Source organism: Rhea pennata, chromosome 5, assembly GCF_028389875.1.
Source record: "Rhea pennata isolate bPtePen1 chromosome 5, bPtePen1.pri, whole genome shotgun sequence".
NCBI lineage: Eukaryota > Metazoa > Chordata > Aves > Rheiformes > Rheidae > Rhea > Rhea pennata.
In genome coordinates, this window is record NC_084667.1 from 51882583 (window position 1) to 51895748 (window position 13166).

The following is a 13166-nucleotide window of genomic DNA, read 5'->3' on the forward strand; positions in this document are numbered from 1 at the left end:
TCAGAAATCTTTGAGGGTAACCTGCAAAAGAAAAAACGCAAGTGTCTGCATTCTTTTTCCCTGATTCTTTATGATTTACTAAGAAATATTGAAAATGTATTTTAAACCCATTTTCAGACTAAATATTCAAATCTTATCTCTTAAGGAACCAGTCTGAGTGACTACAGCATTCATGCTATCATATAATAATGTAACAACAAACATTATATAACAGACAACTAACTTATCAAAAAGTCAAAGAAAAAGAACAGTTACTTTTCGCAAAAAAGTATGCATTTCATTGTATGCGTTACCTACACTCTCATAATAATGATCAGCTGGAATGATGGATGTCTTTGCTTAAGAGTCAATATAACTAACCCATTAACTAAGACAGAAACTCATTTTAAACAGTGTCTGAAATTTTCAGGAATATTTCAGTAAAGAAAAGGAGTGGCAAGGCTCAACATTTGTAATACACTAGCAAAAGAAAATGCATTGTTTCAGAAGCCCAGCACATCCACAGACAGTCTTGCATAAACCAGTGTCTTTGTTTAAATGTACTAGGAATAAAGATGCCACAGGAGAAGCGATCAGCATGTCTTACAATAAATGAACAACCCTGCCCTATACCCAACATTGTGGAATTACTACTTTTAATTGAACTGAGAGTGTATGCTAGTAATAGACAAAAAGAGAAATCAAACATTTCTCTGTACACTTTTGACAAATTCCTTTTCAAAGATTGAAGTGTTTTTATATAACATTCCACTTAAAGGGTAATTTTTGAATTTCTTAGTTTTATAATACTAAAAACTTGAATATATTTAAAGAAAAATAAATGACTGATTAAAAAAATTCATTCACACAATATATGTATATGTAAACACAAGAGGCATATGGAAGTTGTATTCAGTTGTGATTTTTATTACAAAAATATTTTCTCTCACTACAAGCAACAGTCAACGTAAATAGGCTTTATTTGATACAAATTTATCTAATTAAGGTTCCAAACTTTGCAGCTGAAACTTGATGCCATTAATTATTAAGTCTTAGTTATAGTCTAGATATGTAGAGTATAACACCTAGTGAAGGTTGCATAATACAACCAGTTCTTCAGTTAGCTTGCCTGCTTAAAGCTCATTTTTGTAAAAGAATATAACCAGCCACTTCAGTGATCAGTATGTTCTGTGCTGCTGCACAACTTTATATATGCAATATTTCATTAATTCACATATTCAGCTAGTTTTAGAAAAGTAAAAAATTTCCTATACTTGACTGCAAAATGGCCGATTGAACTGGTTTTCAGAGAGAAATCACAAAGATGATACTTAATCTTTATGTTATTTCAAGGGTCACTTAGGACATTCAAAAGTGATGAAGAATCATGATCATTCAGTTCCCTCTCCCTGTCAAACTAACAATGATTTAAATGCAGCTGTGCAAAAAAGAAAATGGGAATGTAATTATGTAAGTATAATCTCTCATTATTTTAAGTTAAAGGACATGGAAGCATTATTCATACTGTTATACATGACTGAGTTCAGGCCTTTTAAATAGTGAACAGTGAAATGAAAAGCAGCACTGAAAGTTCCTGAATTTGATCACATATAACAAAAGATAGGCAGGTAATAAGAATGAGGCTATTTAGAAAGATAATAAAATATATTCTACCTTATTAGTGGTGATTTTTCAGGGGTGAGTTTTGCAGTTTCTGTAGTGCGCTGATGCAGTAATAGTGCATCTTCTGTTGAGAAGCTTGGGTTACTAAGCCAGTCCAATTCTGCAGATAAAGAAAAATGTGAGATAAATACAAAGTAGCCTGCTGTGCTGTCTAAAAGGTGGAAATTCATCTAGTTAGCAGACAGCTAAATTCACAGCAAACGTCACTAAGTCATTTGTGATAGATTAGCATTTTGGAAATTCCCATGAAATTTCCAATTTAGCAAATTACTGAATTTCAACAAAGTAAAACACTGGGAGATTAGAATCATCCCATGACATCAATCTAAGCTTTAAATGAAAAAAAAATAAAATAAAACAAACAACCCCCTAAACCATATTTAGAAGCTCATACCAGAAAGAGATAGGATGATTCATTTGCTGCCATAGTTTACATGGTAAACATGAATACTGAGGAGATTTTGTTTTTTTTAAAGACCCCAATCTGGACAACAGAATTGAAGAAATTACAGAAGGACTTAATTAATGGAGAAACGTAGTTAGTGAATGCATTATACCTTATTACATTAATAATGTAATAAGTTACAAAAATATACAAAAATTACAAAATATACTTCACTCCCTGTATGGAAAATATTTAACACAATTTTATTGAGAATTCGTATAAGTAATGGGTATCCCTATCATTTTTTTAATATAAGGTTACAAGGTTACAGTATATCACTAGATTCTCAGTTCTCTAACCACTGAAATATCATTAATCTTTTTACATAGCACAAAAAAGAAAAAAAAACTAACTGACATTAATTTTGATATATTAGTTAGCATTTAACATTTTACTTCTACACCTGAAGCCTTTAGGTCATCATCTAAATGTTGATAGGGCATGGAAGAGGTATTTTTTGCTAATTTGATTTTGATAATTTTACTGATATTAAAACATCTACAAAAATTTTCACAGAGATTTCATTTCTAGAATAGTTTATAATAAGCTTTCTGCAGTCACAAGAAAGGTTATTTAGCATAGGCACAGAATTCAACTGCAGCCCTTCAGGTGCCACACCACTGGAGACAACAACAGGAATAAACTGTCTCCCTGCCTGTTCCTCATGTTCTTTACAATCATCTTTGCCTCAGTGATCTTCCTGTCATGCTTTTGACTACACTGACCTCTAATCCTTAGACAGCATGGACTCACTGCCTGCCAAGCCAAATCTCTCTCCTCCTTTGGAAGTATTTCTTTCAGAAACACCTCTTCATACCGAAATTCTTCTGTCTCATGTCCCTGAATCGTTTTCCACAAATGGACTTAAAATGAAGCAGGCTGCAAAACAGTTTGTTACCGTACATTAAACTCATCAAGTAGTAAGAATCACCAAGCAAAGCTCCAGCCCTCGTCTCCCAAGGGATTGGCCTAGCTGCCGGAGAATACAGGGCCCTTGGTGGGGGTGACCTTCCCCGTCTCATGTGAACTTGGATCTGCGTGCAGCAAAGAGCTCACAATTCAAGGAACGAGAAGTGGCAAGGACCAAAAGACACTTCCCAGAAGTACTCCAACCAGTATGCTATAGGACACTGTCATGCATTACTCTTCAACTCATCAAAACATATAATATAGTCTAGTAAATAAAAATTCAGCTGCATAGTTTCTGTATCCTTCTGCCCAGCAACCAGAATGGACATATCTAAGGCAAACGCTATACTTCACTGCAGATCATCACAATAATCATTTTGTTCTCTAGGAAAACACTTTAATCTAATTTTGCATTAATATCCTTAAAATTGAACTTAAAACCATGATCCTTACTTGTCTATTTAAAAGCATTTAAAAAAATTCATTATTTAATTGAATTTAATGTAAAATAATCTATCCTATCACAGAACCCCTCATTTTAAGTAAGTGTCTTTGATTTTTAATCTGTAAATCTACCACAGAGCATTTTTCCAAAGCATTCAGTGAGCTTAAAGGTAAGAGATTTATGCTGGATAATTTCCAGGCAATATCTGATTCACCTGTCAAAAGAATTATTCACTCTATTGGGGAATGAAGTGTTGTACTAATTTCTTATTTAGTTCCTGTAAGGAATATATTAAGAACCAACCTACAATCAGAATTATTTCTAAGAAGAACTGTATTTAGTACTTTCCAGGAGATATCAAAATATTTTTCACAGGTAATTCTGCAGAAATTCCAATTCAAAATACACACAAATTCAAAAAATTCATACACTTGGTAACTGCATAATCATTTCAAGTTATTAATTCAACAAATGTCACTCCGCAGAGTTCTGCCTTATACCTGAGACTAATGTGATTCTGATTTAAATATATATATATATATATATATATATATATATATCTTCCATATATATAATTATTTCTAATCATTTTCATAATGAAGTGGTGGTGTAAAGGAACACAGGAGCAAACTGTATGTCTGAAATATTTTTTCATTGGTTGCACTCTAGTCTTCCTTAAATATAGATGAAGTCAGAGCAAGTACATTGGTCCAGATTACCCAGTATTGAGTTTAGTTGCACATATGTAAATCTAGAGCAATCTGTGCATACAACCTTTTGTTTATTTATAGAAATAAAGAACTTTAATATTCTTAAAAAAAGAGAGAGAAGTTTTTCTTCTGATTTGTGTAATATCACTCAGATATACAACAAAACAGAAATACTTACTGCTTGGCAGGATCACTAAAGTAAAAGTATATGACCTGACAGAACAAAACTAGAACTTATTAGCCAGACAGACCACCTTAAAATCATTGCACCAATTCCAAAGATGTATTATACATATTTAATTTGTATTTGACCAGATCTCTAATAACAACCTTCAGATACAGAAGTATTCCTTGTAGCCTCAGAGCTACTTTTTATTCTTAATAAATTATGGTTTCCCTATGTAATGTGTAATAACTCATTTCTCAGTAACATTTATTTTGGCTGAAATACAAGTATGTATTGTAAGGTAGGTTTTATATTTTTATATGATTTGAATGAAGAATTACAGCTCAAATTGACCCTATACACATTAATACTAATACTCATAACACTTTTTAATAAAACACTAGTTTACATGTTTTTAAAAAAACTAAGCAAAAGTAGAACGAAGTTAAATAATTAAATTATACAAAGTTGTTGGTGACAAAAATCAGAATTCAAAAGTTGAAAATTTCAAAACCATTACAAAAAACTTCAAAGATATGCCTAATATTTAGGACCTTGATTTAAAGTCTTATAAAACACAGTAGGTGCCAAAATAGGCTTTTCATTGATTTCAAGAGTATAATATTAGGTCCTCCAAAGATTAATGCATACAAGTGTATTTTTCTATTTTACTTGACAATTTAAACACTTAAGAGACAGGGCAGAAAAAAAATTAGGAAGAAAATTTTGCATACCAAAGTATATGTTAAATTTTTTAACCTTAAGCCTTAACCTTGAGGCACTGTAATTCCAAAGAACTTCCAAAGGAAGAAACAGATCCTTAGCAGGACTAGAAATTTCAGTCTTTAAAAATTGGAAAATTATGAAAAAAAAAGCTATTTAGATTTGTTTTTTCTAAACAAATGGAGATTTTCACAGACCTCCTTTAGTTTTGCCACTCCTCTCTCCCACTCACAACAAATTTGATGGAAGAGCTAAAACTCCTGAGGGAGAGATGTTGGAAAGTTGACTGGCAGAGGGATACACAGCAAGCACGTGCAAGATTCACTTCCAGAGGAAATTGGTCTTAAAAATAGGAAAATAACATGTATTGTCAGCATAAATTGCTATTAACAAACTTTTAAAATATGTTTCTGGCTTAAGTTTACCTGAAAGTTTGTTATTTCCTTACACAGGTGAAGTCATCCGCTAACCTTAGTACGATATGCTTACAACAGTAAGCATAAGCATATTTTTGATATTCTCAATTACTGTTTTAGGTCCTCAACAAAGGAAAACTGACCTTGAGAAACAGAGTCAAACATTAATCCCCTGGCTGTGCCTGCAGCTTGGTTCTACCTGAGCAGATGAGATCAAATTGCCTTTTTAAAATACTGAAGAATCATACTGCAAGAGCCAAACCCCTGTAGCACAGTCAATATGCCTTTGTGGACACACCAGGGAAATGTTTAGAATCCTCCAATTACAGTATTTTCTGAACAATTTAATCAAAGTGACTTAATACTTTGTAAAGAGCTGAACATTTTTCTCCATTACACAACAGGCAAGTCAAAACCTCCTGGTAAATAATCTCCAGTGAATCAGTTAGCTGGATACAAATATTTCAAACATTAAAATGCATTCTTAATTTTAAAATTTTCTACTTTGTTTTCAACTATTTTTTCGTGTCAAATGTCTGAAGAGTTTAATATTTGCAGAGACAAGATTTACGTTCTTAAAGATCTTTTGCAATAAAATGCCTGCATTCTTTATTTCTACGCTACTGTCTGCATTCATGAGTACAACAGCAGAAGCAGTCCAGTGGCATTCTTTGTATACCTTCCCAAGCCCAAAAAGATTTACAGTGCACATCCACAAAGGCAATTTTTAAGAGTTAGGCAATACCTTCTCCTGCTCTTCAGAATCCTGAAAATCTCCTTTCAGTAAAAACCATTCCGATATCCTAACTATAGAATAGTTCAGACTGTAAATAATGCTGTGCATAATGCTTACCATCAATGAAGCTAGTTATTACCATCGCTCTGTTCATCAGCGCTACTAATAAATTTGTAATTTATCTCATCAAAAACAAATTAAGCTTGACAATGTCATTGTAAGGAAACATATGTGAGATTATTTTGTACTCTAGAGGTGGCTGCAACTCAGCAATCTACTAAGATAGCAAGTGTGCAGCAGTACTTCTGTTTCAGATACCACTTAATTTATAAATAGTTTAAGAAATTTTGTAAGAGGAACAGACATAAAAAGAATGAAATCTGGCCAGAATGTTATTACTTCAGATTTTATAACACTACAAAACAGCCCTGAATGATTGAAAAAGGCACCTCAATTTTGCATATCACGTTAAAAACAACATAATCTCTGTCTCTTGTGGACTTTGGCTTCATATCAGCTCTGAGAATCATCTATCAGAGAGAAATACCAGAATTGTCAGTCAAGTTCTCAAGTTCTCACAAGCTGAATGTGTGAAATTTGATATATGCCACCACAAATGCAGTTCTAAGTTAATACTTAATTTTTATAACTTACAAGGAAATGTGGTAGTTAAAAACAAAGCACAGTATTGGCTAAAACATAAAATGAACAAGTGATGTTCCCTAAAGTTCTGTCAATAATACTCTTATGAAGAGCCTCCAGTGGACCCAAAAAATAACTCAAGAAACAGAGCTAATAATTGGAACCTCTATCTGGAAGTCAGTCTTAACCTCTTTTTCTGTAACTTAAACTTCCAGACAGGTGGTCTGTGGTGACATAGAATTTGCGTAACAAATCTAAAGGCTTAATTCCCAGAGTTTTAAATTATAAGCAAAAGTCTCCACTGCTATAGAAGTCTTACTGTACCTCTGCTTGGCACAGCAGCTCCTCTCTTCCTAAAAGCTGTGGTGTATGATCTTATTATGTCCACTATTCCTTGCACCAAGTGTCATTACCAGAAAGGTTCCCCAATATGGCTAAAATGACTGTACTGGCAGGGTGAGTACCAACAGCTACAATACTATCTGGGGGAAAATCCAGAACTGGTTAGTTAGGACATGGGAAGAAGCAACCACCATCCTGTACTCCTAAGGCTTCAAAAATTCACAGTACTGATAGCAGACCACATACACAGGAAATTCAGCTTACACAAATAGTTCTATTGTAATTTTTGTTTGCTGTGGGGTCTAGATGACAAACAGACATAAGGGTGCTAGAGGACTGCAAACCAAAAGCCATCTCCCAACAGAAATAAATGTTATGACTAAGTGGAGACCTTAGAGTTTGGTAGGACAGTGCAAACAGGGTTCTTCATTTAATAAAGTATAGCTTGCTAGAAAGCAAACATGATAGCCAAAACAAACTGAATCATAATCTTGCTCATAACCGTCTAAAAAATATCCTTTACAACTGAAATTTGGCTTAGTAATTATTAAGCAAGTAAGGTAGTTAAGAAAACCCAGTATTTTCTAAGTTATGCAAGGCCAGTGGAAAAAAACTCTTTTCTGCATAAAATAATTAAACCTTCTCCATCACATAAATAACAACTATCTGAGTTATCTTTGTTTTCAAAGTTAGTATGCACCCAACACCACTTTGACACAGATATCCCTATTTCCAAAATTTACATCACAAAAAGTAACTTTATCCTGAGCTATATCTTTATTCATATGGAAAGTAGCATGTACTGCAGAGTAACAAATACATTCCAAGTTCTATTTCAGATTTGCCCACCTTACTAGAGAACACAAAAGGATCGTGCTTATACATGAATATCTAACATGTGCTAGTGTACACATACATACACACGCACGTATATGACTGCACACTGGATATGGAGGAGGAGCAGCTAAGGGACTGAAATGAAGCATACAGCACCCTACATAACAACACTTCTAAGACTCAGAGGCAAAACTGTACGGATCTGGCCAAGCAGAAAAGCGACCCGGACATGCACCGAGTTCCCAAGCCTTCAACGGCATCTCAAATAAAGCACCGTTGCCGGAGGGTGCGCGATGCCCTCACGGCTGCGCCCCAACGGCAGCGCCCGCCGCGCTCCGCAGGAATCGCCCACGGGCCTGCTGCCGCGCCCGCATCAACATCATCATCATCACGCTCAGCGCGGGGGCGGAGCGGGCCGGGCCGTCCCCGCGGAGGGCGGGCGAGCCGGCTGCTGCCGGAGCAGGCCCGTCAGCGCGCCCAGCAAGAAGGCGAAAGGCTCGCGGAAGGTCTGGCGCGGGGAAGGGGGCTCCGCGTGGAGGCGAGCGGCTGCGAAACGACTTCCCGAGTGTCGGCCCGCGGAGCGCTGCTGGAGGAAAGAGGGCCTTCCGAGGACCTTACCTCTCCGGGAGCCTTCGCTGCTGCTGGCTGGGTTCTCTCCCAGCTCGGCTGCACCGGCAAAAGCCGGGAAGAGGGCCATGTCCCGGCTCGCCGCCACTTCCACTTGCGCTTGCTACCCTGCCGGTCGGCCACGCAAGATGGCGCCGCGGCGCCGAGCACGCTGGGAGGTGTAGTCCCTCCGCCCCAGCTCCCAAAATGGCGGCGGGCAGGGCGGCTGTCTGCTGGGGCGGGGGGCGCGGTGCTCTGTCCCGGGCCTCCAGGCACCTTGCTCCTTCCACCGCGATCCCTGAGGGGTTTCCAGGACTGGGGGAGGAAACTCCTTTTCAGCCCTCGGAGAAGAGAAGGGAGAATGGGACTCCACAGCCAGAGTGGGCCTGCCTTGTGCCCACCCAGTTTTCCTCATGCGACTCCCCAGGGAAACTTCCCACGGGAGCAGATTGTTCAGATTTTTAAAGAAGAGAATATTCCATTCGGTCATACTCCATTTATCTCTGTTTCCTCTATTCCCACATAAGTTTGAAGGTCAATTAGCCAGACAACCTGCCTCAAAAGCGAGGGCAGAGGGAACAAATGGCGGGGCAACTCCTCCTGGTGATCCCTCTCACCTCTCGCAGTCAGTGCTCTAGTATTTCCTGACCAGAGGCGACAGCCACCGCGCTTTCATTGTGCTTAATAGCATCGCTGAGCCCGCCCTCCATAAAGGAACTGGAAAAATAATAATCACTTTTATACTAATGGCCTTCTTTCACGGTATGTTCCACGTTTTAATTGCACATTGTATGAATTGCGATTGGATTGTATGAATTGTCTCAAGCCCAGTGCCTAATTACTGCATTGTGCGTAAAAGCTAAAGTCCCTGTTCACTTTTTCCACGTAGTTTTATATGTGTCCACTTTAGGTTTTTTCCTGGGCTGAAAAATCTGCCTTTCTGTGTGTGTGTGTGTGTGTGTTTATCAAAGCCACTCTGTTGTCCTTGTCAAATTTATCTGGAGTTTCTAACTCCTACATTAATACTATTATGTGACCAGAATTTCACGCAGCAATCAAGGTGTAGGTGTACAATGGATTTATGTATGACAGGGAATTATAATGACCCTAGCGTGTTCTCCATTCCTTTCATAATACCTTCTGGTGATTCTGTTTGTATTTCTCCTCAGCTACGATGTCTCTTAAGAGCTCATTCCTGAGTGGCAAAAGATAGTAAGTAACTATTGTTACTTGTATTGTTATTGTATTATTTTTTCGTGTACACACTTCGCATTTAGCAAGTTGGTTTTTCGGTCATTTTATAATTTGCTTGCAGAATACTGTGAGACCCTTCTTCAGTCAGCTTTCCACTCGATCATCCTGAGTACTTTTGTACCATTCGCAAACTTTGTCGAATCTCCGTTCACTGCCACAAACTATTTGTACAGCTTGAACAGTCACATCCTGTACAATTCTGCTGGTAACCTCCTTCCTCTAGAAAACTATTTCTTAATCTTTGTTTCCTAACTTAATCTATTATTAATCTAGAAAAGATTATTCATTTTTATCAGCAGGAGAGAAGAAGATAAGGACAAAAGAGAGGATTTGGAAGAAAAGAGGAGTCATCAATACTGATAGACTGGAAGTCACAAAAAAGGGTGTGGTTAAAGGAAAAGGGCCTAATAACCAAATTGGAAAGAATTTGCTTTAAAATTCAGGTTTACATTCTGATAGCATTGTTTTTGTTCAAGTCTGTTAACATCTGTCAACCTTGAAATAAAATATTAGAATGTGAAAATACACAATATGCAGAAATAAATATCTGCTTAAAGCTGATACCGAAAATTCTAAAATAATCACATTAACAATAAATATATAGCTAAACTCTAAAGAGACAATTTCAGAAAAAGTATTTAAACCTTATCTTGTTATATGCAATTTTTAGCTTTTTTCCTGAGAAAACTTAAATTATTATCTACCTGAGTGAATTTTTGTCCTCCTTGCTGCCTGTCTTAATTTCTTCCAATAGTTTTAAAACTCATTAACAGTTTCAGGCAGATTTAACAGGAGGTTAATTTGTTACATTCCTACAACTTCCATGAAAACAATTGGCAACGTAAAGCAGCGTTTTCAATGAGGGAAAAACTCCAAAGTGAATGCAGTTCTTACTGAACTATATAAAACCAAAATACAGGAGCCTAAACAACTGGAAAGGTTCAGTCAGAACAAGCTTCATTACTCCTGCTCACGGAACTATTTGTTATAATCCTATTTGAATAAGTACTGAAATGTGTGTTTATTCTATAAACCTCAGCACTAGGAAAACTACCACCAGTCTATAGAAAATCATGTTCGAACCAGACTCAAAAGCCCTTTAAAGATACCGATACTCTAGATGCTGGATAAACTAAGTGGATTTCATGATAAAACCATTCAGTTTATTTGTTGAAATGTCATTATTCATATTGTCTCAGCTATTCATAATGATGGTATCTGACAATTTCTCAACAAAGAAAATACGGAAAGAGAAAATATGCTTTTTGTGAGTAAAATAACCGAAGAGTTTTTAATAATCCTAAATAAAGACTCAGGTCCTGCATCCCTGGACATTAGCCATAATTATTAAATAAAAGAGAGGAGTTAAGGGCTTTTTTGTTGTTGCTATGCTCATATTATTATGATATCAAAAAAATGTATAGTGAGCACTACTACTGACTTCATGAAGGCAATATTTCCTATTATTGGAAGTGGAAGTTAAATTTGTGTGAAATTTGATTTTATATTTACTGTTTATTATTTATCATTAGTGAAAATCAGCTTTATAAAATCTTATGTGTTGGCATTCCTCTGACTTACTGAGTGAGCAATGCCCATCCTGATGAAATAGTTGTCTTTAAAATATTTAGCTCCATATATAGCAAGCTTTATTTTGCAGGTTTTGTCATAAAACCCTGCACAGTGCATTTCAATAATTTCACAGGAAGATAGGCAAAAAGTGCTATTATAAATATGTTAATGAAAATATTGTTTGCCTCAGCTGAGTTGAGCCAAACCTTTTTTTTTTTTTCAGTCTACTAAAGATCCCGACCAGAATACCTTTTGATATCTGCCACCTAAAATAAAGAAGTTAGATGAAACACACAGCTTTGTTACTTCAGTTCTATCCTAATTATGGCAAATCTTCAAGCCTTTTACAATAGCTATAGAGATACACAGCAGCTGTATATGTGACTTTCTCCTATTAACAAGGCAAGCTTTATAACGTATTATTCAAAACACCTGAGTTTGTTCTTAGTATTGTATCTACCTATTTAGGGTATTCAACTCTGGTGTAATTAATACTAAAGCTTTTCAAGAATTTCTTTTCTTTGAAAAGCCTTATTTTTGGCTAATGTACATAGCTGCTAAAAGATGTTGTTATCTAAGTCACCCTGCTACTTGTGAAAAATTTACTGAAATTTTAAATGCTGGTGATAATTTTTAGTTGATTTGGAGCCTGAATTATTTTGTATTTTTTGACAAAAATCATAACATTCTCTTTGGAGGCAAAAAATCTCTCATCAAACCATTATACTATTAAAAAATTTTAATAGGTATTTGTGAGTCAGACTTCAGAATATAGGTGCCACTTGGAGCAGTTTGGGCTCCATCACTAGGGCCTGAAGGGCCACAGCAGGCCATTTGTCTTGGGTTCAGACACTAAAATTTTCCTTCCTCATGCTCTCCACACCCTCACTCCATGAGCCCATGCTACCAGCAGCCCATGATACCACGTCTTCATTTCTTTCATATTTTTGTGGCTTTCTCTATTTTCTATTTCTATGTACATCCTGTAGTGAAGTTCTTTCTTCCACTCTGATGATCTAGGAGTCTGTGTTAGGATGAGGTTTATCTCACTAGAAGATACAAAGAGACCATCCTCTTTACAAAGGAGGGCCTGTTTTCATATGCAAAGGCTTGCAGCACAAGCCTTACAGTGAAAGTGCTGTAAACATTGTAATTTACAGCACATACCATGGTTATCTTGAACAAAAGCACTAAACACTAAAAGCACTAAAAGCACTAAATGCAACAATTTTGAGTAAAGGCTGCGTTGAACAGATATAAAGAAAAAACTATCCTTAAAATACTGTAAAATTTTATAAGACTGTAAGTATAAGTTGCATGAAGGAGGACAGGAAATTAATGTAGACTACAGAGCTAGAGGGGTGACTGGGTGTATTTATATGCATTATATTTGGCTTTTCTGAACCACTTCTATGGGATAGATTAGCAGGCTTCCACTTTGTTCCACCAGCCTTATCAAGTCTCATGTACCAATCTACTAACATAGTGTGATGCACTTTTATTGTAAGAATGTTTATGCAGCTTATTCTAATAGGAAAACACGTGTTTTTAATATGACTCTTCTGTGATGTTCCAACAGTGAGAGAAATAGGGAAATGTAAAAGGAGGATGTTATAATTGTATAACATTACATAGGTCTCTGCAGTGAGACTTGTGAGACACAATGAGGTTTCTAATAACACAAGTTCCTTTTCTGATAGT

At 36.3% G+C, this 13166-nt stretch overlaps 1 protein-coding gene across 5 annotated transcripts in view; it reads right to left on the reverse strand.

Moving 5' to 3' along the window:
- Positions 1–8791, reverse strand: part of NRDE2 (NRDE-2, necessary for RNA interference, domain containing) — a 31634-nt gene extending 22843 nt beyond the window's left edge. For all 5 annotated transcript variants that reach the window (XR_009958593.1, XR_009958594.1, XM_062577471.1 and 2 more), the window contains exons 1-2: positions 8652–8791; positions 1654–1762 (exon numbers count right to left, since the gene is read on the reverse strand). Coding sequence is in view for 3 of the 5 variants with exons in the window: in XM_062577471.1 (XP_062433455.1) it covers positions 1654–1762; positions 8652–8730 (188 nt within the window). In the remaining 2 variants the exon portion in view is untranslated. The remainder of the gene's footprint in view (positions 1–1653; positions 1763–8651) is intronic.
- Positions 8792–13166: the final 4375 nt, after the last annotated feature.